Source organism: Pristiophorus japonicus, chromosome 24 (assembly GCF_044704955.1).
Source record: "Pristiophorus japonicus isolate sPriJap1 chromosome 24, sPriJap1.hap1, whole genome shotgun sequence".
Classification (NCBI taxonomy): domain Eukaryota; kingdom Metazoa; phylum Chordata; class Chondrichthyes; family Pristiophoridae; genus Pristiophorus; species Pristiophorus japonicus.
The window spans coordinates 4,357,899-4,384,712 of record NC_092000.1 but is presented as its reverse complement, the minus strand read 5'-3'; the positions used below and the strand labels follow the sequence as shown (position 1 = coordinate 4,384,712).

Below are 26,814 nucleotides of genomic sequence, written 5' to 3'. Positions count from 1 at the left end.
CTCTTCTACAGTCTCGGGATAAGGGGCTCAGCCATTCAAGACTGAGATGAGGAGGAATTTCTTCACTCAGGGGGTGGTGAATCTTTGGAGTTCTCTGCCCCAGAGGGCTGTGTATGCGGAGTCGTTAAGGCTGAGGTCGATAGATTTTTGGACTCTCGGGGTATCAAGGAATACGGGGGAATCGGGCGGGAAAGTGGAGTTGAGGTCGAAGATCAGCCGTGATATTAAATGGCGGAGCAGGCTCGAGGGGCCCTATGGCCTACTCCTGCTCCTATTTCTTATGTTCTCATGTTCCCAATCCCTCCTCTCTTAAAGACCTAGAAGATTTTCACTCATATTTCTTTTCAATTTTTCTAAAATCTGTTCACCTTCAAAACACGCTCATTGAGAAAGATGAGCGAATCTGGTAAAGGGCTCCTTTCTATCAACACCAATGCTTCTCCGTGGAGAGGACTCTGGAGAATGCCTCTGTGTGGCTAAAGTACATAACCTTCCAGCTTTGGAGTTGTGTTATCATACCTGGAGCACTTCATTTAAGAAAGAAACAAGGGAAAGAGTTCAAAGTGGAGTAATGAGGACGATACTGCCTCTTTAGCTAATATGCTCTGAAGAGAAACTAAGGTTGATGGTACAAATAAGAACACTGGTTTCACAGTATGAACTGTTTTATTATTATAAAACAAATAAAAAAGTCCTGCCATCAAAAACTGACAAAAAAATAACTAAAACGTTTGGCCAGGATGTTGGAGTTAACAGGGTGATGCACAGCACAGCACAGCTTAGCTCAAAGGATGAGGGGCGAGGGAAGGTTTAAATTAGGAAGTGCAGTTCACCCAGTACTGCCTCTCATCTGGTTCAAGTGCAGCATTGACAGTGACATGGCAGGGACCTGCCATCCCAGATGGCACACTAGAAAGTGTAAAGGACTGGCGGGGGAGGAGAAAGTTTGAACAAGAACTGTACTTACATTTGTGAGGTGTAACTAACAGATCCATGGTCTTCTGCGAGAGGTTAGGCCAGATGGACATCATCTCCTTCCTCAACTCTCGGTCCATTTGGTGCTTATCAGCCCCTCCTAATAAAGAGACAGATAATAATAGCTTGGTAGACACATTTTGGCTAAATTCTAATTAGGCCGCAATTGTTGCAAAAATGTTTTTATGGACAACCACAGTGGAGCAAGATTTCCTCTGAGTGCCACATATATAAACCTCTTCTTCACATGCATATAATAGAGGGGAAAGCTTCCCCATGTCACTGATAGACTACAACTGAGTGAAGCATTTGGGGTGCATAGCCGAGAAATACATTTTTACTGGGTTGGAAGGTATTTCTATCTAAATTTTCAATACCGATGAACATTCAATAGTTGGTATTTTGGGTACAGAGGTGTTGTATCGGAGCACCAGTGATCCGCACAAAGGAATGCAACAGACACAGCTCTATGCCCATGATTTGCCCTCTCGGGGCGAGTTATTAGTCTGAGTTGTGTTGGCATGGGGAGATGCCAAGCAAGGGCCAGACACTTCCCACAATGAAGGGGGCAGAATCATGGCACTCAGCCTGGCCGCTTCCCACACATTCCCAGTGGCTGTTGTCAGAGTGAAACCGAAAGAGGCATGGGAGCAGGATGCTTCCCCTCCTGCAATAAAAAAGGACTTGTATTCATTTAGCACCCTATCACATCTCTCAGAAACAATTACTGTGACGTGCAGTGACGGTTATGAAGGAAAATAGGGCAGTAATTTGTACATAGCCAGATCCCCAAAATAGCAATAAAATGAATCACCAGTTAATCTGAGTTTTTGGGTGTTGGCTGAGGGAGAACACCACAAGAACTATCTACTCTTCTTCAAACGGCACCACATTTAGCCTCCACCTGAAGCATCAGGAATAAGCAGGCAAAGCCTCGGTGTAACATCTCATCCAAAGGATGGCATCTCCCACAACACTGCACTCCTTCAGTGGGGCTGTCAGGCTCGGCTATGTGTTCTGGAATATTGTGTTCAGTTTTGGTCTCCTAATCTGAGGAAGGACATTCTTGTTATTGAGGGAGTGCAGCGAAGGTTCACCAGACTGATTCCCGGGATGGCTGGACTGACATATGAGGAGACACTGGATCAACTGGGCCTTTATACACTGGAGTTTAGAAGGATGAGAGGGGATCTCATAGAAACATATAAGATTCTGACGGGATGGGACAGGTTAGATGAGGGAAGAATGTTTCCGATGTTGGGGAAGTCCAGAACCAGGGGACACAGTCTTAGGATTAGGAGTAGGCCATTTAGGACTGAGATGAGGAGAAACTTCTTCTCTCAGAGAGTTGTTAACCTGTGGAATTCCCTGCCACAGAGAGTTGTTGATGCCAGTTCATTGGATATATTCAAGAGGGAGTTAGATATGGCCCTTACGGTTAAGAGATCAAGGGGTATGGAGAGAAAGCAGGAAAGGGGTATTGAGGGAATGATCAGCCATGATCTTATTGAATGGCGGTGCAGGCTCGAAGGGCCGAATAGTCTGCTCCTGCACCTAGTTTCTATGTTTCTATGTTTCTACCCCTCTGGTGTGAGGTGAACCCACAATCTTCTGACTCGGAGGTGAGAATACACTAATGGAGCCATTATCATCATCATAAGATGTGCTTGTGGATAACGAGAGGGCACAGATTTAAGGTGATTGGCAAAAGGACCAGAGGCGATATGAGGAAATACATTTTAACGCAATGAGTGGTTAGGACTTAGAACGCACTGCCTGATAGGGTGGTGGAAACAGATTCAATAGTAGCCTTCAAAAGGGGAATTGGATAAAGACTTGAAGGAAAAAACATTTTCCGGGATATGGGGAACAAGCGGGGGAGTGGAACTAACTGGGTTGCTCTTTGATGGGCCGAATGGTCTCCTTCTGTGCTATCCTATTCTATGATTCTATGGAGCCTCTAAACAAAAGTTTGGGCACATAATAAATGAATGCTGCATTAGCCATCTAATTGGTAGCGTGAAATAATTATGCAATGCAAGTAAGATAGTCAGTAATAAAAACAAAACATTCTGGAAATACTCAGCGGGTCAGGCAGCATCTGTGGGGAGAGAAACAGAGTTAACGTTTCAGGTCAATGACCCTTTGTCAGAACTGGAAAAGTTAGAGCTGTAACAGATTTTAAGTGCGGAGGCAGGGAAAGGCGGTGGGGAGGAAAGACCAAAACGGAAGGTCTATTATAGGGTGGAAGGCAGGAGAGATTAAATTACAAACGGGGCGATAGTACAAAGCACAAGGAGAATTAGTTAACAATTCTCCGCCTGTCATTTTAATTCTCTGCTCCACTCCCACTCTGATCTCTCAGCATCTTACATTGTTCCAATGAAATTTAACGTAAGCTTGAGGAACAGCACCTCATCTTTCTATCGGGCTCTTTGAAGCCTTCTGAACTCAACATCCAGTTCAACAATTTCAGATATAACCTCTACCCCTATTTATTGGTTGCTGTTGCTGATTCTGCCATTCCCCTTTACACCTCTTCTAGACCCATCTTTTGTTTCGTTTCTCGACCCATTACCATCTCCTTTTGCTTTGACCTGTCTAACCTTTTGTCTCTCTAATCTCTCCTGCCTTCCACCCTATCACAGACCTTCCCTTTTGTTCTCTCCTCCCACCTTTCCCTGCCTTTGCACTTGCTTCAAACCTGCTATGTCTCCAAACCTGCTATGTCTCCAACCTTTCCCAGTTCCGACAAAGGTCACCGACCTGAAACGGTAACTCTGTTTTTCTCTCTCCACAGATGCTGCCTGACCCGCTGAGTATTTCCAGCGTTTCTCGGTTTTATTTCAGATTTCCAGCAATCCGCAGTATTTTGCTTTTGTAAGGTAGTCAGTGGATGCTTGGAGGCCGATGTAGGAACCTTCACAAACTTTTATTCGTTAGTCGCTTACTGTAGGAGCAGCATTAGTCAAATACCAAGTAGGGGCATGATAATTAAATAAACCCACACTATACCTTTTGCTATTTTGATGTCCAAGGCTGTTCTAATCAGCGCCATGAGTGTAGAGTTGAAGTGCACGCTGTTGTCATCAGCTACCGGCAAATCCATTCGCAAGAGCCTCTGCAGAGAACCAATCAAGACAAATCTAGCCCAAAGCACCATCTGCTGTTTGGCGGAGCCAGTGCAAAGCACTTGGAGGTTCCTTTCATTTCAGTTTAAACATTTTCAAACAGTTCATTCCGTTTGTGTACAGATGCAAGCACACAGGTCATCATTGCAATATCACACGATGCACACAAATAATCGGTGGGTCAGAACACAATGCAATGGTCATTTCCAGTTCCACTTGAGGTACTGACATCCAGTTAACAAACACAAGTGATGCAGATACATGCAGCATGCAGCACAAGAACCTCACAGGACAAGCAATGCAGTCAAGTTGTACACAGAAGCTTCTAAGGATAAGACGCTGGATTTCATTCACAGCTATGCTATAAGATACTATTGCTTAAAATCTGCTCTCTCAATGCAAGGAGCTTCATTCAAGGATAATTAACAGCAGTATCCAGAGGTTCCTGTGTGAATTAGGGATGGACACAGATAGTGCATTTGCTGCAATTAAAGCTGGAGAGTATGAAATGCTTTCAAAGATATGTTTTTCAGGAAAGTGTTACAGCAGTAATGGAAAGGGAGCGATGATGGGAATAGGAAGGGAGGCAGAGAAAGCACGAGAGTGGCAAAGAAAGAATGAGACAGTAAGGATAGCTGAAACATGAGAGAGGTGTCCAGAAATCAGGTTGTGCTGAATAAGGAACAGTGGAGATCATTAAGGCAGATACATTCCAACTGCCCAGGGACTGTGAAGTTTTTCGACCTCTGTATTTATTGAGTGACACATTTCTATTTCTGTATGCTGATATAAGGTTCTTTGCATTGATAGCACTGTGTCCCTATGAATAGTTAAAACTCTGTAGTTAGGACAGCGAACTGTTTCAATCTTTACACTGGGTCCTAGAGTGCGTCATTATGTCAATAATTGCAGGAGGTCTCCAGGTGTGTGTCAGCATTTGCTCAGGATCGCCAGGAGTGTGTCATTACTTGGCAAAGGGTCTCCACCAATTTGAGAGATCCAACGCTCAGAAAAGTATCAATTTAAGGTCAGCTACATCAAGCTGTGTGCTGCAAGGTGTAGTAACACCCCTGCAGGAACGTGGGCTCTGTTCTTCAGTGTTACTAATTTTTGATCCCGAACAGCATCTTGCCTGAGGTCCACTCTCAGGAATGGCTGAAGACAGTGCACACCACAGATAGGATGCAGGGATGCCTCTCCAGGCAGCTCCTGGAGGTGAATTATGTCACACTGTCTAGTTGTTTGCCCAACTTCCTGTCTTTGAGAAGACGTAAGGCTCGAAGGGCCGAATGGCCTACTCCTGCACCTATTTTCTATTTTGTTCTATGTAACTGTTGAATCCCTGCTCTGAAGTCATTCTGCAGCTGCGGAATCTACGGGCACAAGACCAGCCATGCAACGATCAGCAGGCCTGCTGCGATGCCTAGGCAGTATCAAGAGGAACTCAAGTAGGGCACAGGCCATGTTACAAATGTCACTGCTGTAGTGACACCTCTTTACCCAGTGGAGGGAGGACTTCCTCCCTCAAATTAAGTGATCATGAGCAAATGGATGTGCTCTTATAATTATACAGGCAACAAGAAAAAGACCCGTGACCTGAAATTTGCGGTCAGTGGCGAAGCATTGGCATTCGCCACTGGCCCCGAAGTAAGCTTCCCACAAGAGATCTCGCGATCTCTGTGGCAAGAGGTTTGGCTTTTCTGACGTGCAGTTGAAACCAGTGTGATTTAGTGGGGATCCCCTTGCGTGAGCTGCTGTGACATCAACAAGCTGTCTAAACAGCCAATCAAAAGGCAGAATTCTCACAGGCAACGACCAGGAAGTTGACTTTAACTTTTTTTTTAAAAAAAAAAGTTAGGGAGAGCAAAACAAAGATTGGGGCTCTCACACGGGGAAAAGGCAAACCTGAGATAAAGATGAACAAGCGTTAATTTTTTTTTTTTTAAAGTTTCTTAAACATGTTAATTTTTATTAAAATGGATAAATTTGACACTGCACAATATTAAAATTAGTTTTTCAGGACCATAACCTTTGTTTAGCAGTCAATACACTGTTAAAACCCCAGTTACACCTATTTGAAAAGCATGTAACTTTTAATGGAGTATTGAACAGTGGTATTATTGCGGAAGAGTCACAGTTTTCATCAGTTTCAATAATTTCCCTGATTTCCGGCTATGTGGGTGGGGTCCACAGCGCAGCCAGTGGTGGGGCAGTAACTGACTGGCAGCAACTTCAGGATTTCCACATTAGGATACACATGCGCTACATCCCGACATTGTGGTCAGTTTCACAGGGGTAATAACAGCGAACGCTATTTGTCCGCCAACATTACTCAAATTCCCAGCCCGTGTGTTTGCTCTCATGGCACCTCAAGAAATGGCTTGGGAGGTGACGGAGTGGGTGGGGGGCATTGTAAGGTGTTACAGAATCATCCTTACCATCAGCACAGAGTTTTCGAGACACACAGTATTGTTTTGAAGGAGAGGAAATGTCAGAAAGGATAGGATGATGTCAGGAAAAGCCCATGGAAACAAAAAAAAAAAAACCATTGCAGAGGAAAACGCAAACATGGGGAGGCAAGAGGGTGAAGATCCTTGGAGGTCTTTTGAAAAATAAAAAGGTACAGCTCCAATCAGAGTGGGGTGGGGGGGGAGGTTTGATCTGTATTTGATGGCATTGTGTGTGTGAACCAGAATGAAGATACTGGCTCTATTTCCAATATCGGACTGATGTTTCGAGAGTGGATTTTGTGAGTGGTATGTTATAAAATGCCACCTTCAATGGGGAGCTAGCCTTCGGTTGTGGAGTCTTCACAAGCTAGCTGGTTTCTGGAATATCTAATGTTGGGGTCATTTATTTTGCCTATTTTTAATTTTTTTTCACCCTTTAGATCCTCTTCGATTTTGCAATCAGGAAAGGCAGGAGCCTGCTTGCATATTTGGGATTGAACTGGTGACCTTTCTGGTCTATATTAGTGGATTGGGCCTATACTCCCTGGGGTTTAGAAGAATGAGAGGTGATCTCATTGAAACATATAAGATTCTGAGGGGGTTTAACAGGGTAGATGCTGAGTGGTTGTTTCCCCCTGACTGTGGAGTCTAGAACTAGGAAGCATAGTCTCAGGATAAGGGGTCGGCCATTTAAGTCTGAGAGGAGGAAGAATTTCTTCACTCAGAGGGTTGTGAATCTTTCGAATTCTCTACCCCAGAGGGCTGTGGATGTTGAATCGTTGAGTATATTCAAGGCTGAGATAGATACAGATTTTTGGACTCTCGGGGAATCAAGGGATATGGGGATCGGGCGGGAAAGTGGAGTTGAGGTCGAAGATCAGCCGTGATCTTATTGAATGGAGGAACAGGCTCTATGGGCCATATGGCCAACTCCTGGTCCTTGTTCTTATGTTCGTATCTTATGGCACAGTTATATAATGGGGGAGCACTTACCCAATTTGCCAATGTAGGGAACTCGGCATGTTGTGGGAAGGGCTGGTCATAATAATAAATATCAAATATATCTGAGCCTGGATGAGCAAGATGTTATGGAATCATAGGAGAATGATTCATGATTAATTGTTTTATATCATTCAGCTGTAGAAACAGTTAAAGTACTAACTGAACCCAAATGAACTGCTTGCGTTTGAGGCCATGTAAAAGGTCAACACATAAGGTATAAAACAAAGAAGTGGAGTACTCAATGGTGAATGGGGAAGGAAAAGATTTAAACATGGACCATCTCGGGAAGAAGAGTGCGGGGGAATGGGGTGGGCAGTTGCAACATGTTGCACTACAGAGGTAAGATACACGGTCAGCCGCTACTGCTCATCAACGCATTCTTGATCTGAATCAAGCCCCTGAGAGGGGCATCAGGCAAAGGGTAGGGGAACCCGCCCAGGGAGGAAGAGGTAATCAGGGATTTCTGTAGACCCACGCTGCTCTCACACTCCCCGAACAAGTAGCAGAACACTGGCTGGGAGAGAGTCTTCAACCTGTTCTATGAACCAGATAAGGGGGCACGGGGAAGAAGGAGACTCCAGCTAGGAAAGGGTGAACAACTGAAGTGAATTACAGGAACATAATCCAATGATATGGTCTGTCTTTCTTAAATAATTGTCGTCAGTTAGAGCCATTATTCCTCTCTCCTCAACTTCCTGCCCCATTCCTTCCTCCAAAAAGCCTTTCTCCAGCTGGAAGGCCCAGATGGTCCAAAGCACAGACATCTCCATAGCTGCCTGTTCCTGAAGCCCACTAAATAAGTCCCATTACTGGGATTCCAAAGACGCTAAGGCAGCCTTGCAGGCAAACTACCCAGCACAGGTGCTCTGCTAGATCCTGGGACTTCCCAGTTGCAATGCAAGTACTGACGGACATTCCTACACTAATGGGAGGACTTAAGCCGCATTTTCTGTCAATGTGATGTTGCTGCCGTTACTTATTATGGTGGATTATCTGGGAGGAAGCAATAAGGCTGCAATCCAATCAGAAGATTCCGACCATTCCGAGGACTATCATGTGACTGAATGTCAGCCCTTAGCTCCCTCCCAGGTGGCTAGTATTATTATAAAATAGACTGGCTGAAGCGTATTGCTGCTACAAATTGTTCCTTGATAAACTTCAAGTCCTTGTACATTGGCTATGTGGAGTAGATAATCGCTGCAGCCAACTGAACAAAATTATTCTCGGAACTTAAACAGCTTTATATAAATAAAAGGTACCATGGAGTAACTTCTAAACTTTGAGAGCAATATGATCTGAACACCTTGATAATCTAAACTAATAATTACTCTATATAATGTGCGCATATAATAAACGTTGTCCTCCTCTGTAAATAAAACAAAATTGAGGCACATTTTTTGCGAGCCCCCAACATGGGCAAACTGGTAAAGTCAGTGCACCACCAAGGCGAAGGGCATGCTTTTGCACCCAAAATTAATTTTCAGATCCAGTTAATTAATTACGAACAAAGAACCAGGAGAGCAGAACTTGAGAATGTAAAATCCTGCAGGAAGCAAGGCACCCCCCCCTCATCGCCATCAACCACTGGTCAGCGGCCAGACTCTGACGGCTTGTCAGCCTAGACTGTGACCTTCACATTGGCCTTAGACCCCAATCGTCAGGCAAGCTATGGACTGTCAGGCAGACACTAGTCTTGCTGATCGTCAGGCATACTCTGAAATCTGACTGTTATTTCAAGCTCTGTTTCAAGGTCATGTATAGGTTATCTACGATTCATACATGTAACTTAAGACTACTGTCTGTGAGCATACAGTTCTGGACCCAGTACCCCTCCCCCCACCCTCGCTCTTTGTCTAACATTCTTCACTCCCACTCCCCTTTACATTTCCAGTTCCTGCTTCTTCTGGTCACTGTCATTAACACTTCTCACCTTCTCATTGCATTATATTCTATTATACCTTTCTCAGTCTCCCACTCTACGCCCACTGATCTCTCTTCCTGCAGCCCCACAGACTTGAGTCCATCTGCCCCACCACTCCCTATTTGAATCCCTTGCCCGGTTCACATCGTGCCCACAGCACCAAGAGCACCTGGATCAAAGCCACCAAAAATATCCAGAAGATTCCTCAACCTCTCCCTTGACTTCAGTGCAACCGATCGCCCCATCCCCTGTGGTACTGACATTTAGTGGTGACATCCTTGTCAGCAAGTACTTCTCCTCCTGTGCCTGCGCTACTATGTCTGGCACATTCCAAGGTTCCATTTTTGGCCTCTCTTGAATTTCTTATGTATATAATGCCCTTTGTCAACTTCCATGACTCAGCTTCTATAATTTGCAGATATCTTCGCCTCTCTGCAACTTTTATTGTGCAGTCTATCTGGCTGCTTCTGGCATCAAGTTGAGGATGTCCTAAAACTTACTCTGGGTCACCAATGGCAAGACTGAATCTGACCCCATTATCCCCAATTTCTCCCCCTCAGCTCTTCACTCAGGCTAAACCCGGGAGTGCACTTCCTCAGTATCCCCTATGACCCCGAGCTGAGCTTCTGGTTTCTCACCAGGACCATCTATTATCCCCTCCACAATATCATTCGCATCCCTCTCCGCTGCTGATGAAACCCTCCAATCTCTACTTCTCCAAAGCCAGACTCCAATTCACCCTGGGCTCTTTCTGTTCTGCAGTTTTAAGGAAAGGCCAGCTGGGGCTGATGCACACAGCAGCAACTTGGACTGGGTTTCGGTGTGACTCACCTTTGTTCAAAGAAGCTATTTATAAATAAGTATTAAACAATTCATGCTGTAATCAACTGAGCCATATTTGCATGTGGGTAAACACATCCATCCCTTTGAAGACTCTATTCCTGTAAGTTTAATGGATAACAGAGCTGTGGCTCACCTTTTAGAAACCTCAACTGTATGAACAAAAAGAAAAATACCCTGGACCTGTACCCGAGTAGGGGAAGGTCCAGGTCTAAAATCTTGTGAAACACAGGATTAATTGGTACAAGGAAAGTACAGGGAGATTCACCATTCTCACCTCATCACTGGCTACAAGGCTCAATCCCCAGAGATGTGGTTTATGGACACATTTTCTAGAAATCGATTCAGCCCCTTAAACATTAACCTGCATCGGAATCATTCACCAACGTTTCTTTTATTGTTGAGGGCTGTACCCTGAGACAACACCCTATTCATTCGGCCCGTGAAGCCAATCTGAAAAACGTACCCTGGTCTTCACAGCAAGAGAAGAGGAATTAACCGTGGCTTCCCAACTCTGGTGACATCCCACAGCAGAGCAGGCCGTGAGTGGGGGCCCAGGGAACACAGAGCAACAGGTGAGGGACATAGCGGGAAGGACCTGGACCTCAAGTGGCCCCAAGCTATCACACGAGAATCACGGCTATGGCTTGCACGAAGGACATAGATTTTAAATAGTAATGTTTGTTCTCACAGCCATTCTCTGTTGTTTAAAAACTGAGCATTTTGAGGAGAGAATGAGTAGGAAATGTTTAAGTTGGAGCGGAATAAGGAACAGAAACGAAAGATTATCCATGGGCTGGAAAAGAGAGGTTATTCATGGGCTTTCAGTGGGAGATTCATGCCTGAGATGGGTGCACTGATTTGCCAACATTTCAACTTTTAACTATGATGATATTACGCTCTTATTTGTGGTATAATCAATCACAGGGCAAGATAGCTCCCAAATATCACAGTAAACAGAGTTTATAGTGCTTAGAAGCAAAAAAATAAATGATCTTGCCAGTAAATATGCCGTGATATAGGTAATTTTATGGAAGCCTCCTTTAAAATCACAAGAATTTGGTAAAGCTCCGTGTTGGAGAATCCCGGGGGCAGAACGTTTTGCCCCCTTCATGCTGACTGCCCATCAATGTTGGCACATCTTTACATTGCGGCATGCAGGATGGAGAGAAAGAGAGAGAAAGCACACATGATTAACTAGGTGTATTATGTAGGAAGAAGGGACCAATACAGGTTAGAACTGCATTGACAGAAAGAAAATAGGTAAACGCTGGAAAAGTTAGTAACAGTTAAACGGTCAGAGGTGAACTTGAAATTAAAACTATTTAATGCTTAAAAAAATTCGATTTTTCAGCCTGAATACCTGAAGAGAAATTGAATTTGCCCTCTCTGAAACACACAACAATTGTCATGCAACCCACAGGAAGGGGAGTGTGTTTGTTGGTAAGCAACTTTTATTTACTGAAATATTTTTAAAATTTTGATTTTTGTCAATGAAAAAAATGATCTTTTCCCTTCTGATTCAGGTTTCACCAAGCTAAGGAAGGTTGGATTTAAAACTCTGTTTTGTATTCACAATACAAAAACAGTAATGGTAGAGTGGGTGATATTTTAAATGATGCATTTTCTGTCCAACACTCAGATCTCACAGCTTTTCTGGGTCTCAACTCTCGTACCTCTTCAGGGGAAGGGTTGCTCTGGCCACTATGCACGGAAACTCGGTAACTGCTTGTGAGGCTTCCCCGCGTCTCTCGTGAGATTGTAAACACATTCTAAGTGAACATGTTTACAGCTTCACTGCAGAGGAGATTTTCACAAGTTCGCCGTGCACACCAACCAGGAGAATTCTAGCACCTCTGCGTCTGCTTGAGTATGTACCAATACAGGGGATAATCTGTTTAAGGACATTTTATTTTGTGATGTGATAACTGCAACTGGCTTAAAGGGACAATGATCATACCCATCAACGGCCCAGTGATTAAATGCATGGACGACTGCGATACTGAGCCATAAAGACCTGGAAGGTCTCAGATCCCATCCCTGGTTTGCGTTGAGTTATCTGATCTCAGATGGGATGGTGGCTGGATTCAGTATCCCTGAAGGCAGGATCAGCATTGGCTGTGGTGCTATGCCCCACCCCTTGGGTCAAATAACTTGCCAACACTTGGCTCACACACAAAGAATGGCCATCCAGGTGGAGTGATAGAGTGGCCAGTACCCGTGGAGCCCATATTGCAGTAAGAGTTAATGCCATCAAGAGAGAGGGGGAGAAAATTGGGAATGAGGAGATAAAGAGCTTACATTCCTTTTAGTGAATTGCTGTTAAATTCAGGATGAATTGATCTTGAATAAAACCAACCTGAGTGATATAGAACACAGTAGCCTGTGGGGGGGGGGATACATGTGTGTTAGTTTCTTGGTTGAAACTTGAGTACACTTCCAGGCTTGTAGCTAAATCTAGCTCAGTAAGAATAATGATGGGGGATAATTGAGGTCCTAGCATGGACGGCCAAATCTCTGAAACAATAGATCTCCCCTCCCCTTCTCTTCCTCTCACCAGATAATCCAAAAGGAGGACTGGAATATTCGACGCAGGAGCCTGACATGGTGTCGGTTCTCCTGACATGCAGTGAGCCTCTGAAACTGATCGGAAGGGAGGGGAACTACTGACAAAGTAAAGGCTGGAGGAAAAACACAAGAGAGTTTGGTCCTGTGAGATGTAGCAAGCTTTTTCTCCGGGACACACTGATAGCAAGATCTGTAAATTCTCTCGACGAAGGAAGAGGTTTATCTGGCCTAATATCACACCCAAAGGCAAGTTGTTTGCTCAATTTTTTAAAACCAATCGTTGGGCCAAATACTGGTTGGAAAAGCAAAATCTCCACAATTATTTCAATGAAGAGAAAGTAATTGAGTTGGGAAAATAAATTACCTGCTCCTATAAGAAATCAAGGTCTGATTTTAGATAAAAGTTCCATCAACTGATAGGTAGATCACAATTATTGTCAACCCTCTTAGACTCCTCCCACTTCTTCTGGACTGCACGATCCCTGACCCTAACAGTTCAAAGGTCACAGATTTTCTCCGACACACTGAACACTAAGGACACATTTCTACCTTGTAAGCAACTCGCGCAGGGCATTTCTTCCCCAGGCCTAAGGGCGGAGACATGTGTCTCAACATCTCATACATATCAGTGTAACTGATGTGACCACTTTGCAGCAGAAATGAGGCAAAAAGAAGATGCATCCGGGGACGAACGTAAAGAAAAATGGAAGGAAACAAACAAAAAACAAAAAAATTACAAGGTTATTCTTTATGGGTCGGTCAATTGCAGAAATTCACCCAATTTCTATGCAATGTCTAAATATTGCATAGAAGCACAGAGAGCTGTTTCTTTTGGTCTCGATGAAAAGTCCTCTGTCTATTGTGAGATGTCAGTCCTTGTCAATGCAGTTTCTGTCCCTACAGCAATGAACACTACTATACCCAAGATGCCGAGTGGTTTTGGTTACAACAAGCAGCAATGGCTGAGGTTGAGGTTGGTCAGTGCATTTCCATGCTATTTTCTCTAGGTGACTGCATTTTCCTGCACATTCTACTTCAAGAAATGCAAAAAAAGAGAAAGCACATTCATTCCTTGATGCTTAGGTTGGTAGGTTAGTGGAAGTCAAACCTTGCAGGCCACCCTATGAGGACATTTCTTTCCTAAGCCCAGAGGGGGTGAGATAACACGCAATAAACTGTACATATCCTTATAATGAATGCGACCACTGGAAAAAGAATACAATCAGTTAGTGAAAACAAGGCCATGAGGTTAAAACAGAGCAAAAACTTCACAAATCAACATACAGCAACTTAATGTAAAACATCATTATAAAGCACAGCACGTCGAGAGCACGGAGAATCTAATTAGCTGGTTTGTAGTGGCTCAATTGTCACCTCAAAAAATGTTCAGAATCCACCTTAAACTGAGTGTCATCCTGTGAGTCAGCAGCTAAAATATAAATCGGGTATCTAAACTCTTAAATAGTCCCGTTTTCCTCTGACGTGGAGGCGTTATTTATTAAAGGTTTACAATGAATTTTCATCGGCAGTAAAGCAACCATCAGAATAAAAGTATTGACCCCCATCCCTAGCTGCCCTTTGTCCAGTCTTGGGCTTGGGATAAGATGGCAAACCAAACATGCTTTTGTATGTAGGTAGAAATGACCCTTCCTCTATGTAGGAACATAGAAACAGGAGGAGGCCATTGAACCCCTCGAGTCTGTTCTGCCATTCAATGAGATCATGGCTGACCTGTGGCCTAACTCCATATACCTGCATTTGCTCCATAGTTCTAAGCTGCCTCAACTACGGAGAAAATAATTTTTTGTAACAACATGAAATGGCCATTAGGCTCACCAAGCCACATCCCTTTTCGAGGTTGACTCATATATCCTGCCTGTTCAGCTATAAATTATGATAGGGAATGTATGAATCAGAACTGGGTGTTTGTGGGTGTTGTGAGCTTAAAATCACACACATCGCTGACTCATCAAGGGTCCCTTTCGAAAGTTTACAATCCAAGCAAAAACCACCCAAGCCTCTCTCCTGTGAAGTAAAAGGCAACTGCAAATCTAATTTTGATTCAGGTCAAGCATTCCCTTGCTCATCGTGAATTCAGATTCACTGCGAATTAATCCTGGATAAATACATTAAAAATAATCAATAAAAGGTCCTGTATCCCTTCACTGTCATATTTAAACAGTGGACAAATGTGTCTTTAACAAAAAATAATTATCAGGCACATCCTTTCAACCCCAAACGATCCAGGAAATCCCTGATATCTCTATGACTTATTGTCTTGAAGCTGCCTCCTTTCACTAAAAGTCAGGCCCAGCCTAACAAAACCTTCAGTGAGAGCCTTAATGACTTCCTTCCATATATAGTGCCTCATTGTGTCGAGTAGTGCTGCAGCACCGCTGGGATTTCCCTCTTGTACTAGCGGGGTCCCCTCTTGGTGGTGGGGGGGGGGAGAGGGTGAGTGGCTCGCAAATGAATCGCGGTTTATACCCACTGAACCTCTGCCCCGAATAGAAGGTTCATGTCCCTGGAGTTAGCCTTGATCAAATGAGGGAATCAGAAGCTGGGGTGATTCCTTATTTGCAACTGTTGTGGTCAAAGATAGTGTCATAATGCCCATTATATTTAACAAACAGTTTGTTGTAAGAGAAACGTAGCTGCTATTCTGAATTGCAAACAGGAAATACAGTCGAGCTTCCCCCCCCCCGCCCCCATCATAAAACTGCACATTTACTGCTGTCTCAATCACCTTTTGATGCTCTGCTTTATACTGCTGGATAGACAACCTGAGCGCAGATATTTTGTGCCACGTTGCACTTGCTGTTAGGGTACCAAGCTTTTCTCCCATAAACAGTGAGCACTACCCACCCACAAACCACTGTCCCTGTTCACAATGTCACTGGATCGAAGTTTTATGATGTTACAGTCAGAGGTCGATAGAAAATTGCCCCCTCTCCAGTCAGCGGTTCTTAACTGTAAAGCAGGGTAACAAAAGGTTACTGGAAATATATCTCCCTTACAATCCTTCCACTTAGAGAGCACTGCCATACACTATACATCCCATTTGGTCATCTGGGGACTAGCTTTAAGCCACTATAAAATGGGCAGTAACATCTCCAACGATCACTTATTGACTGGATATAAAGATGCACAGAAGAGCTGTATTATTGCTATAAGGTACTGAAGCGAGAAGGGAAATAGTGCTGGTAAACATTTTCAGCTTCCTTCCAAAAACCCAAGACATCAGAATTATCTAAGTTACTGTCAAAGGCAATAGTGAGAGCTGACCTTTAATTCCATAAATTCACGCTACTTTGGGCTCAGGGATCAGAGTTCAGGCTCCAGACTCAGTTGTTCTATTGTCTCAATCACTGGCTATTGTCCGCTCCTGGCTGGTTTCCCAGATAGGGAGGCTTCATCTTGGCAGATGGAGAGGGAGTGGTTAATAGGTGCTGATAAATAGGGACGTGAGCATTAGAGGAGCCCATGGGCTTGTCCACATCACTCTCGCCTGCCGCCGGAGGAAGTGTGTTGGTAAAGTTGCTCAACATGCCACTTGAGGCAGGACCCCAGGCACAATATACTGAAAATATTTTTTGTAACAGGAAAACTATGATTCAAATTTGAGAAATGGCATTAAAACTGCCTACAATCCTAAATGCCACAAAGGTACAGATACTGTTGCAGTTATCCTTTGTGGTACTGTTTTTGAGTTACAACTGATGTTTAGGATGTGTAAAATTCCTCTTCCTGTGATATCATGAATAAGAACAGTGGGCTGAGAGCCCGCCTTCGTGACAAGGTGGGCAGAGACTGTTCCTACTTCCTTGTTCCTGCTTCTAACCAACATTTCAATAACGGGTGAGTGAAAGACACTAGCATGTGCACAAAAACCTCTCTCTCTTTACAACGCAGAAGGATTATAGGGCCCCACGATCCAGTATCATTGCTCATTAACTTTAAAAGATGTTTAACAGGAGCCCTGGATCCAACACGTTGCTATCTTCACTCTCACCATACCCCATCATTTTCAAAAGTTCAGCAATTAGAAAGGGAAAACAAATCACTCAATAGAGACATCACTGACCTCAAGATGTTAACCCATGCATCTGTCACATTGCAAATGCTACTCTTAGTCACTCAAAAAAAGATGAGACCTGTATGCCTAGAGAGACACCTGCAACCTTCCATCTATGTGGACAACTGACAGAGTGTTGCTAAATAGTGCATTTGAGGAACATAGACTACAGTCAGAGTATAATTTTCAAGTTTTATATTGTACATTTAGAATTGTACCTGGTCCATGATAACATTATCAATTGCCACATCCCTGGAGATTTAAAGAGGTAACCATTATGGTATCATCACCTTAACAACAGTTAAGGCTTCATCTTGCTTAGCAACTATACAGGCCGCAGTGCAGGCAGCAACGAGGGTTGCTCACTACACAATTAGAATTCCATTAAAAATTCTGCAATAGGCGGATATTGCCTTCAAAGAACCGTGGAAAGTATAATTTTAGGGGAAAAAAAACAAACAAACCAACCAATCAGATATTTAAAGTTGCAGAGTATGGTAAAGGCCAATGTTAAATTTGCCTAACTCACTACAAACTGTTACTGATCCTGTTTTATCCCTGGCAAATGATTATTGAGCAAAATAAATCAGAGCTTTCGGTGTCAGCAATAACTTTATTGCAATTATTGATAACCTCATTTCAGGTTAACTGTGCAGCAGAACTCCAGCTGCTGGGTTGGCATTTGAACCAAGCAGCCCATGCAATTGGATGGGGTCCTGAGCGGATCCAGAAATGAGAATGTCTGGTAAAATGTAGGGGCTCCAAACTGAACCTTTGTTGGGTGAGTAGCTTTTCTTTTATTTTTTATATCAGTAAGTGAACTATAACATTGTTATTACCAATTTAAGGGTATCTAAGGTTAAGACATGGCAGGAGAGCTCAGTCATGTGATATGCTCCTCCTGTACCATGTGGGAACTCGGGGACACTTCCGGTGTCCCTGACGACTACGTGTGTGGGAAGTGTATCCGCCTCGAGCTCTTGACGGTCCGCGTTGCAGAATTGGAGCTGAAGGTGGATTCACTCTGGAGCATCCACGATGCTGAGAATGACGTGAGTATCACGTGTAGTGAGTTGGTCTTACCGCAGGAGAAGGGTCCACAGCCAGATATGGAATGGAAGACCAACAGGAAGAGCAGTGCAAGAAAGATAGTGCAGGAGTCCCCTGTGGTCATCCCCCTGCAAAACAGATACACTGCTTTGAGTACTGTTGGGGAGGATGACTCATCAGGGGAGGGCAGCAGCAGCCAAGTTCATGGCACCGTAGGTGGCTCTGCTGCAAAGGAGGGCAGGAAAAAGAGTGGGAGCGCGATAGTGATAGGGGATTCGATGGTGAGGGGAATAGATAGGCGTTTCTGCGGACGCAACCGAGACTCCAGGATGGTATGTTGCCTCCCTGGTGCAAGGGTCAAGGATGTCTCGGAGCGGGTGCAGGACATTCTGAAATGGGAGGGAGAACAGCCAGTTGTCGTGGTGCACATTGGTACCAACGACATAGGTAAAAAAAGGGATGAGGTCCTACGAAAAGAATTTAAGGAGCTAGGAGCTAAATTAAAAAGTAGGACCTCAAAAGTAGTAATCTCGGGATTGCTACCAGTGCCACGTGCTAGTCAGAGTAGGAATCGCAGGATAGCGCAGATGAATACATGGCTTGAGCAGTGGTGCAGCAGGGAGGGATTCAAATTCTTGGGGCATTGGAACCGGTTCTGGGGGAGGTGGGACCAGTACAAACCGGACGGTCTGCACCTGGGCAGGTCCGGAACCAATGTCCTAGGGGGAGTGTTTGCTAGTGCTGTTGGGGAGGAGTTAAACTAATATTGCAGGGGGATGGGAACCTATACAGGGAGACAGAGGGAGACAAAAAGGAAGCAAAAGCAAAAGACAGAAAGGAGATGAGGAAAAGTGGAGGGCAGAGAAACCCAAGGCAAAGAACAAAAAGGGCCACTGTACAGCAAAATTCTAAAAGGACAAAGGGTGTTAAAAAAACAAGCCTGAAGGCTTTGTGTCTTAATGCAAGGAGTATCCGCAATAAGGTGGATGAATTAATTGTGCAAATAGATGTTAACAAATATGATGTGATTGGGATTACGGAGACGTGGCTCCAGGATGATCAGGGCTGGGAACTCAACATCCAGGGGTATTCAACATTCAGGAAGGATAGAATAAAAGGAAAAGGAGGTGGGGTAGCATTACTGGTTAAAGAGGAGATTAATGCAATAGTTAGGAAAGACATTAGCTTGGATGATGTGGAATCTATATGGGTGGAGCTGCAGAACACTAAAGGGCAAAAATCGTTAGTGGGAGTTGTGTACAGACCTCCAAACAGTAGTAGTGATGTTGGGGAGGGCATCAAACAGGAAATTAGGAGTGCATGCAATAAAGGTGCAGCAGTTATAATGGGTGACTTTAATATGCACATAGATTGGGCTAGCCAAACTGGAAGCAATACGGTGGAGGAGGATTTCCTGGAATGCATAAGGGATGGTTTTCTAGACCAATATGTCGAGGAACCAACTAGGGGGGAGGCCATCTTAGACTGGGTGTTGTGTAATGAGAGAGGATTAATTAGCAATCTCATTGTGCGAGGCCCCTTGGGGAAGAGTGACCATAATATGGTGGAATTCTGCATTAGGATGGAGAATGAAACAGTTAATTCAGAGACCATGGTCCAGAACTTAAAGAAGGGTAACTTTGAAGGTATGAGGCATGAATTGGCTAAGATAGATTGGCTAATGATACTTAAGGGGTTGACTGTGGATGGGCAATGGCAGACATTTAGAGAACGCATGGATGAATTACAACAATTGTACATTCCTGTCTGGCGTAAAAATAAAAAAGGGAAGGTGGCTCAACCGTGGCTATCTAGGGAAATCAGGGATAGTATTAAAGCCAAGGAAGTGGCATACAAATTGGCCAGAAATAGCAGCGAACCTGAGGACTGGGAGAAATTTAGAACTCAGCAGAGGAGGACAAAGGGTTTGATTAGGGCAGGGAAAATGGAGTACGAGAAGAAGCTTGCAGGGAACATTAAGGCGGATTGCAAAAGTTTCTATAGGTATGTAAAGAGAAAGAGGTTAGTAAAAACAAACGTAGGTCCCCTGCAGTCAGAATCAGGGGAAGTCATAACGGGGAACAAAGAAATGGCAGACCAATTGAACAAGTACTTTGGTTCAGTATTCACTAAGGAGGACACAAACAACCTTCCGGATATAAAAGTGGTCAGAGGGTCTATTAAAGAGGAGGAACTGAGGGAAATCTTTATTAGTCGGGAAATTGTGTTGGGGAAATTGATGGGATTGAAGGCCGATAAATCCCCAGGGCCTGATGGACTGCATCCCAGAGTACTTAAGGAGGTGGCCTTGGAAATAGCGGATGCATTGACAGTCATTTTCCAACATTCCATTGACTCTGGATCAGTTCCTATCGAGTGGAGGGTAGCCAATGTAACCCCACTTTTTAAAAAAGGAGGGAGAGAGAAAGCAGGGAATTATAGACCGGTCAGCCTGACCTCAGTAGTGGGTAAAATGATGGAATCAATTATTAAGGATGTCATAGCAGCGCATTTGGAAAATGGTGACATGATAGGTCCAAGTCAGCATGGATTTGTAAAAGGGAGATCATGCTTGACAAATCTTCTGGAATTTTTTGAGGATGTTTCCAATAAAGTGGACAAAGGAGTACCAGTTGATGTGGTATATTTGGACTTTCAGAAGGCTTTCGACAAGGTCCCACACAGGAGATTAATGTGCAAAGTTAAAGCACATGGGATTGGGGGTAGTGTGCTGACGTGGATTGAGAACTGGTTGTCAGACAGGAAGCAAAGAGTAGGAGTAAATGGGTACTTTTCGGAATGGCAGGCAGTGACTAGTGGGGTACCGCAGGGTTCTGTGCTGGGGCCCCAGCTGTTTACATTATACATTAATGATTTAGACGAAGGGATTAAATGTAGTATCTCCAAATTTGCGGATGACACTAAGTTGGGTGGCAGTGTGAGCTGCGAGGAGGATGCTATGAGGCTACAGAGTGACTTGGATAGGTTAGGTGAGTGGGCAAATGCGTGGCAGATGAAGTATAATGTGGATAAATGTGAGGTTATCCACTTTGGTGGTAAAAACAGAGAGACAGACTATTATCTGAATGGTGACAGATTAGGAAAAGGGAAGGTGCAACGAGACCTGGGTGTCATGGTACATCAGTCATTGAAGGTTGGCATGCAGGTACAGCAGGCGGTTAAGAAAGCAAATGGCATGTTGGCCTTCATAGCGAGGGGATTTGAGTACAGGGGCAGGGAGGTGTTGCTACAGTTGTACAGGGCCTTGGTGAGGCCACACCTGGAGTATTGTGTACAGTTTTGGTCTCCTAACTTGAGGAAGGACATACTTGCTGTTGAGGGAGTGCAGCGAAGATTCACCAGACTGATTCCCGGGATGGTGGGACTGACCTATCAAGAAAGACTGAATCAACTGGGCTTGTATTCACTGGAGTTCAGAAGAGTGAGAGGGGACCTCATAGAAACGTTTAAAATTCTGACGGGTTTGGACAGGTTGGATGCAGGAAGAATGTTCCCAATGTTGGGGAAGTCCAGAACCAGGGGTCACAGTCTAAGGATAAGGGGTAAGCCATTTAGGACCGAGATAAGGAGAAACTTCTTCACCCAAAGAGTGGTGAACCTGTGGAATTCTCTACCACAGGAAGTAGTTGAGGCCAATTCACTAAATATATTCAAAAGGGAGTTAGATGAAGTCCTTAGTACTCGGGGGATCAAGGGGTATGGCGTGAAAGCAGGAAGTGGGTACTGAAGTTTCATGTTCAGCCATGAACTCGTTGAATGGCGGTGCAGGCTAGAAGGGCTGAATGGCCTGCTCCTGCACCTATTTTCTATGTTTCTATGTTTCTATGAAAGATTCGATTTGGTTTGGCTCACTGTGTCAGCCCCTAAACCTGAATAACATCAGATTTCAGGCACTTGTCCAGTTCTCTCTCCCTCATTACCGTCTTGGAGTTAGTTGGCTGTTGTTAAATTTAATATTTACCCTCCTTCTCTTCACAATTGTGTTTGCCTCTAATTTTCTCACTTCCTCTCCTGACGTTTCAGACTTTTGCTGAGCTTTCGTTCCACAGGCACTGACAGCCCCTACAATAACTCTCGTAAGTGGCTATACTTCGTGTAACTCTAGACAATGTGCATGGCAGGCTAGCTCACTATGGAGGGCATCACAGCGGAGCCCAACCAACCCTGGCTTCACTTAGCATGCTCTTTTCAGTTGGAGTCACTGGACAGTGATTTGGACTGGGAACCTGGCTGATTCCTCTTCAGCCCAGGAGCATTGAAGCCAGTTTATGGGCACCGCAGTTAAGGCCACTTAACTCAGCACAAACCATGGACCGAGTCTGAGATCTTCCTGGACTCTAAAGCCAGGATAATGCATGGACGCTTGTGTTCCATTTCATGGTTTTGACAAATAATGAAATTTGCACATGAGGGTTGGCAACAAAGACCCGATCCAATTAATGTTTAACAAATTACACTTTAATTTTCCCTGCTGCAGCTACCAGAATTTCCCATTTGCCTCTTGTTCTTTCTTATTTTAATGTTCTATCTAAGAAAAGATTTCAGAAGTGGAAAATTCAGGAACGTCCAACATCTTACTGTCAAAGTATGCAGTAAACATAAGAATTAGGAACAGGAGCAGGCCATCTAGCCCCTCGAGCCTGCTCCGCCACTCAACAAGATCATGGCTGATCTGGCCGTGGACTCAGCTCCACTTACCCGCCCGCTCCCCGTAACCCTCAATTCCCTTATTGGTTAAAAATCTATCTATCTGTGATTTGAATACATTCAATGAACTAGCCTCAACTGCTTCCTTGGGCAGAGAATTCCACAGATTCACAACCCTCTGGGAGAAGAAATTCCTTCTCAACTCGGTTTTAAATTGGCTCCCCCGTATTTTGAGGCTGTGCCCTCTAGTTCTAGTCTCCCCGACCAGTGGAAACAACCTCTCTGCCTCTATCTTGTCTATCCCTTTCATTATTTTAAATGTTTCGATAAGATCACCCCTCATCCTTCTGAACTCCAATGAGTAAAGACCCAGTCTACTCAATCTATCATCATAAGGTAACCCCCTCATCTCTGGAATCAGCCTAGTGAATCATCTCTGTACCCCTTCCAAAGCTAGTATATCCTTCGTTAAGTAAGGTGACCAAAACTGCACACAGTACTCCAGGTGCGGCCTCACCAATACCCTATACAGTTGCAGAGGGACCTCCCTGCTTTTGTACTCCATCCCTCTCGCAATGAAGGCCAACATTCCATTCGCCTTCCTGATTACCTGCTGACCTGCAAACTAACTTTTTGGGATTCATGCACAAGGACCCCCAGGTCCCTCTGCTCTGCAGCATGTTGTAATTTCTCCCCATTCAAATAATATTCCAGGAGACGTGGTAGATTTGGACTTTTAGAAAGCACTGGACAAAGTGCCACAGGAGAGACTTCTTTCAAATATCAAATTGCATGTTATTAAAAGAAAAATGTGAGAATGTATCGAAGGATGGAAAGCAGAGAATAAATTGCTATTTCTTGGTTTGGCAAAATGTAGCAAGTGGTGTGCTTGAGAAATTGGTATTGAGACTGTCCTTGTTCTTCTTATACATCAATAATCGGGACATGGGTATAAATACAATATCAAAAATTACTGATGATACCAAATTAGTGGGCTTGAGAAAGAATGCGGGAAAGATGACTTGCATTTTCATAGCACCTTTCACAACCACCGGAAGTCTCACCGTCCATGAAGTACTTTTTGGAGTGTTGTAATGTGGGAAACGCGGCAGCCAATTTGCGCACAAGCTCCCACAAACAGCAATATGATAATGACCAGATAATCTGTTTTTGTTACGTTGATTGAGAGATAAATATTGACCAGGACAACAGCGATAACTCCCCTGCTCTTCTTCGAAATAGTGCCACGGGATCTTTTACATCCACCTGAGAGCAGACGGCGCCTCGGTTTAACGTCTCATCTAAAAGATGGCACCTCCAACTCCCTCAGTACTGCACAAGAGTGTCAACCTAGATTTTTTGTGCTCAAGTTCCTGGAGTAGGATTTGAACCCACAACCTTCTGACTCAGAGGCGAGAGTACTACCCACTGTGCCACAGCTGACACTAAATTGCTAACAGCAATCTGACTAGAATAATCATCATCATCATAGGCAGTCCCTCGGAATCGAGGAAAACTTGCTTCCACTCCTGAAGTGAGTTCTCTGGTGGCTGAACAGTCCAATACGAGAGCCACAGTCCATGTCACAGGTGGGACAGACAGTGGTTGAGGGAAGGGGAGGGTGGGACTGGTTTGCCGCACGCTCCTTCCGCTGCCTGCGCTTGGTTTCTGCGCGCTCTCGGCGATGAGACTCGAGGTGCTCATCGCCTTCCCGGATGCACTTCCTCCACTTAGGGAGGTCTTGGGCCAGGGACTCCCAGATGTCGGTGGGCATGTCGCACTTTATCAGGGAGGCTTTGAGGGTGTCCCTGTAACGTTTCCTCTGCCCACCTTTGGCTCATTTGCCGTGAAGGAGTTCCGAGTTGAACACTTGCTTTGGGAGTCTCGTGTCTGGCATGCGAACTATGTGGCCCGCCCAACAGAGCTGATCGAGTGTGGTCAGTGCTTCGATGCTGGGTTGTTAGCCTGGCCGAGGACGCTAATGTTGGTGCGTCTGTCCTCCCAGGGGATTTGTAGAATCTTGCAGCGACATCGTTGGTAATATTTCTCCAGCGACTTGAGGTGTCTTGATTTTTGCAGTGCGACAGCTACAGGAAAAATGCAGGGAACAGTGCTAGCCCTTATACATGGCCGTCTTCGACCTTACAAAGGCCTTTGACACGGTCAACCGCGAGGATCTATGGAGCGTCCTCCTCCGTTTCGGATGCCCCCAAAAGTTCGTCACCATCCTCCGCCTGCTCCACGACGACATGCAGGCCGTGATCCTGACCAACGGATCCATTACAGACCAATCCACGTCCGGACTGGGGTCAAGCAGGGCCGCGTCATCGCCCCAACCCTCTTCTCAATCTTTCTCGCCGTCATGCTCCACCTCACAGTCAACAAGCTTCCCGCTGGAGTGGAACTAAACTACAGAACCAGTGGGAAGCTGTTCAACCTTCGCCGTCTCCAGGCCAGGTCCAAGACCACCCCAAGACCACCCCAACCTCTGTCGTCGAGCTACAGTACGCGGACGACGCCTGCGTCTGTGCACATTCAGAGGCTGAACTTTAGAACAGTTGACGTATTTACTGAGGTGTACGAAAGCATGGGCCTTACGTTAAACATCTGTAAGATAAAGGACCTCCACCAGCCTGTCCTCACCACACAGCACTGCCCCCTCCCCCCCCCCAGTCATCAAGTTCCTCGGCACAGCCCTGGACACCGTGGACCACTTCCCATATAAGAACATAAGAAATAGGAGCAGGAGTCGGCCATTCAGCCTCTCGAGCCTGCTCCACCATTCAATAAGATCATGGCTGGTCTGATCATGGACTCAGCTCCACTTCCCCGCCCACTCCCCATAACCCCTTATCCCCTTATCGTTTAAGAAACTGTCTATCTCTGTCTTAAATTTATTCAATGTCCCAGCTTCCACAGCTCTCTGAGGCAGCGAATTCCACAGATTTACAACCCTCTGAGAGAAGAAATTTCTCCTCAGCTCAGTTTTAAATGAGCGGCCCCTTATTTTAAGATCATGCCCCCTAGTTCTAATCTCCCCCATCAGTGGAAACATCCTCTCTGCATCCACCTTGTCAAGCCCCCTCTTAATTTTATACGTTTCGACAAGATCACCTCTCATTCTTCTGAATTCCAATGAGTAGAGGCCCAATCTACGCAACCTTTCCTCATAAGTCAACCCCCTCATCTCCAGAATCAATCGAGTGAACCTTCTCTGAACTGCCTCCAAAGCAAGTTTATCATTTCGTAAATATGGAAACTAAAACTGCACGCAGTATTCCAGGTGTGGCCTCACCAATACCTTATATAGCTGTAGTAAGACTTCACTGCTTTTATACTCCATCCCCTTTGCAATAAAGGCCAAGATTTCATTGCTGTACCTGCATACTATCCTTTTGTGTTTCATGCACGAGTGTCCCCAGGTCCCGCTGTACGGCGGCACTTTGTAATCTTTCTCCATTTAAATAATAACTTGCCCTTTGATTTTTTTTTGCCAAAGTGCATGACCCCACACTTTCCAACATTATACTCCATCTGCCAAATTTTTGCCCACTCACTTAGCCTGTATGTCCTTTTTGCAGATTTTTTGTGTCCTCCTCACACATTGCTTTTCTTCTCATCTTTGTATCGTCAGCAAACTTGGCTACGTTACACTCAGTCCCTTCTTCCAAGTCATTAATATAGATTGTAAATAGTTGGGGCCCCAGCACTGATCCCTGCGGCACCTCACTAGTTACTGATTGCCAACCAGAGAATGAAGCATTTACCCCGACTCTCTGTTCTGTTAGTTAGCCAATCCTCTATCCATGCTAATATATTACCCCCAACCCCGTGAACTTTTATCTTGTGCAGTAACCTTTTATGTGGCACCTTGTCAAATGCCTTCTGGAAGTCCAAATACACCACATCCACTGGTTCCCCTTTATCCACCTGGTTCGTTACATCCTCAAAGAACTCCAGCAAATTTGTCAAACATGACTTCCCCTTCATAAATCCATGCTGACTCTGCCTGACCGAATTTTGCTTTTCCAAATGTCCTGCTAGTGCTTCTTTAATAATGAACTCCAACATTTTCCCAACCACAGATGTTAGGCTAACTGGTCTATAGTTTCCTGCCTTTTGTCTGCCTCCTTT

General features: G+C 44.7%; 1 protein-coding gene across 1 annotated transcript in view; it reads right to left on the bottom strand.

Annotated features, from left to right (window-relative positions):
• LOC139238010 (voltage-dependent P/Q-type calcium channel subunit alpha-1A-like) overlaps positions 1-26,814 on the bottom strand; it is a 587,825-nt gene that overhangs the window by 82,678 nt on the left and 478,333 nt on the right. Inside the window, 3 exon segments of the mRNA XM_070867408.1 lie at positions 968-1,075; positions 3,991-4,096; positions 13,437-13,533. Coding sequence (XP_070723509.1) covers positions 968-1,075; positions 3,991-4,096; positions 13,437-13,533 — 311 coding nt within the window.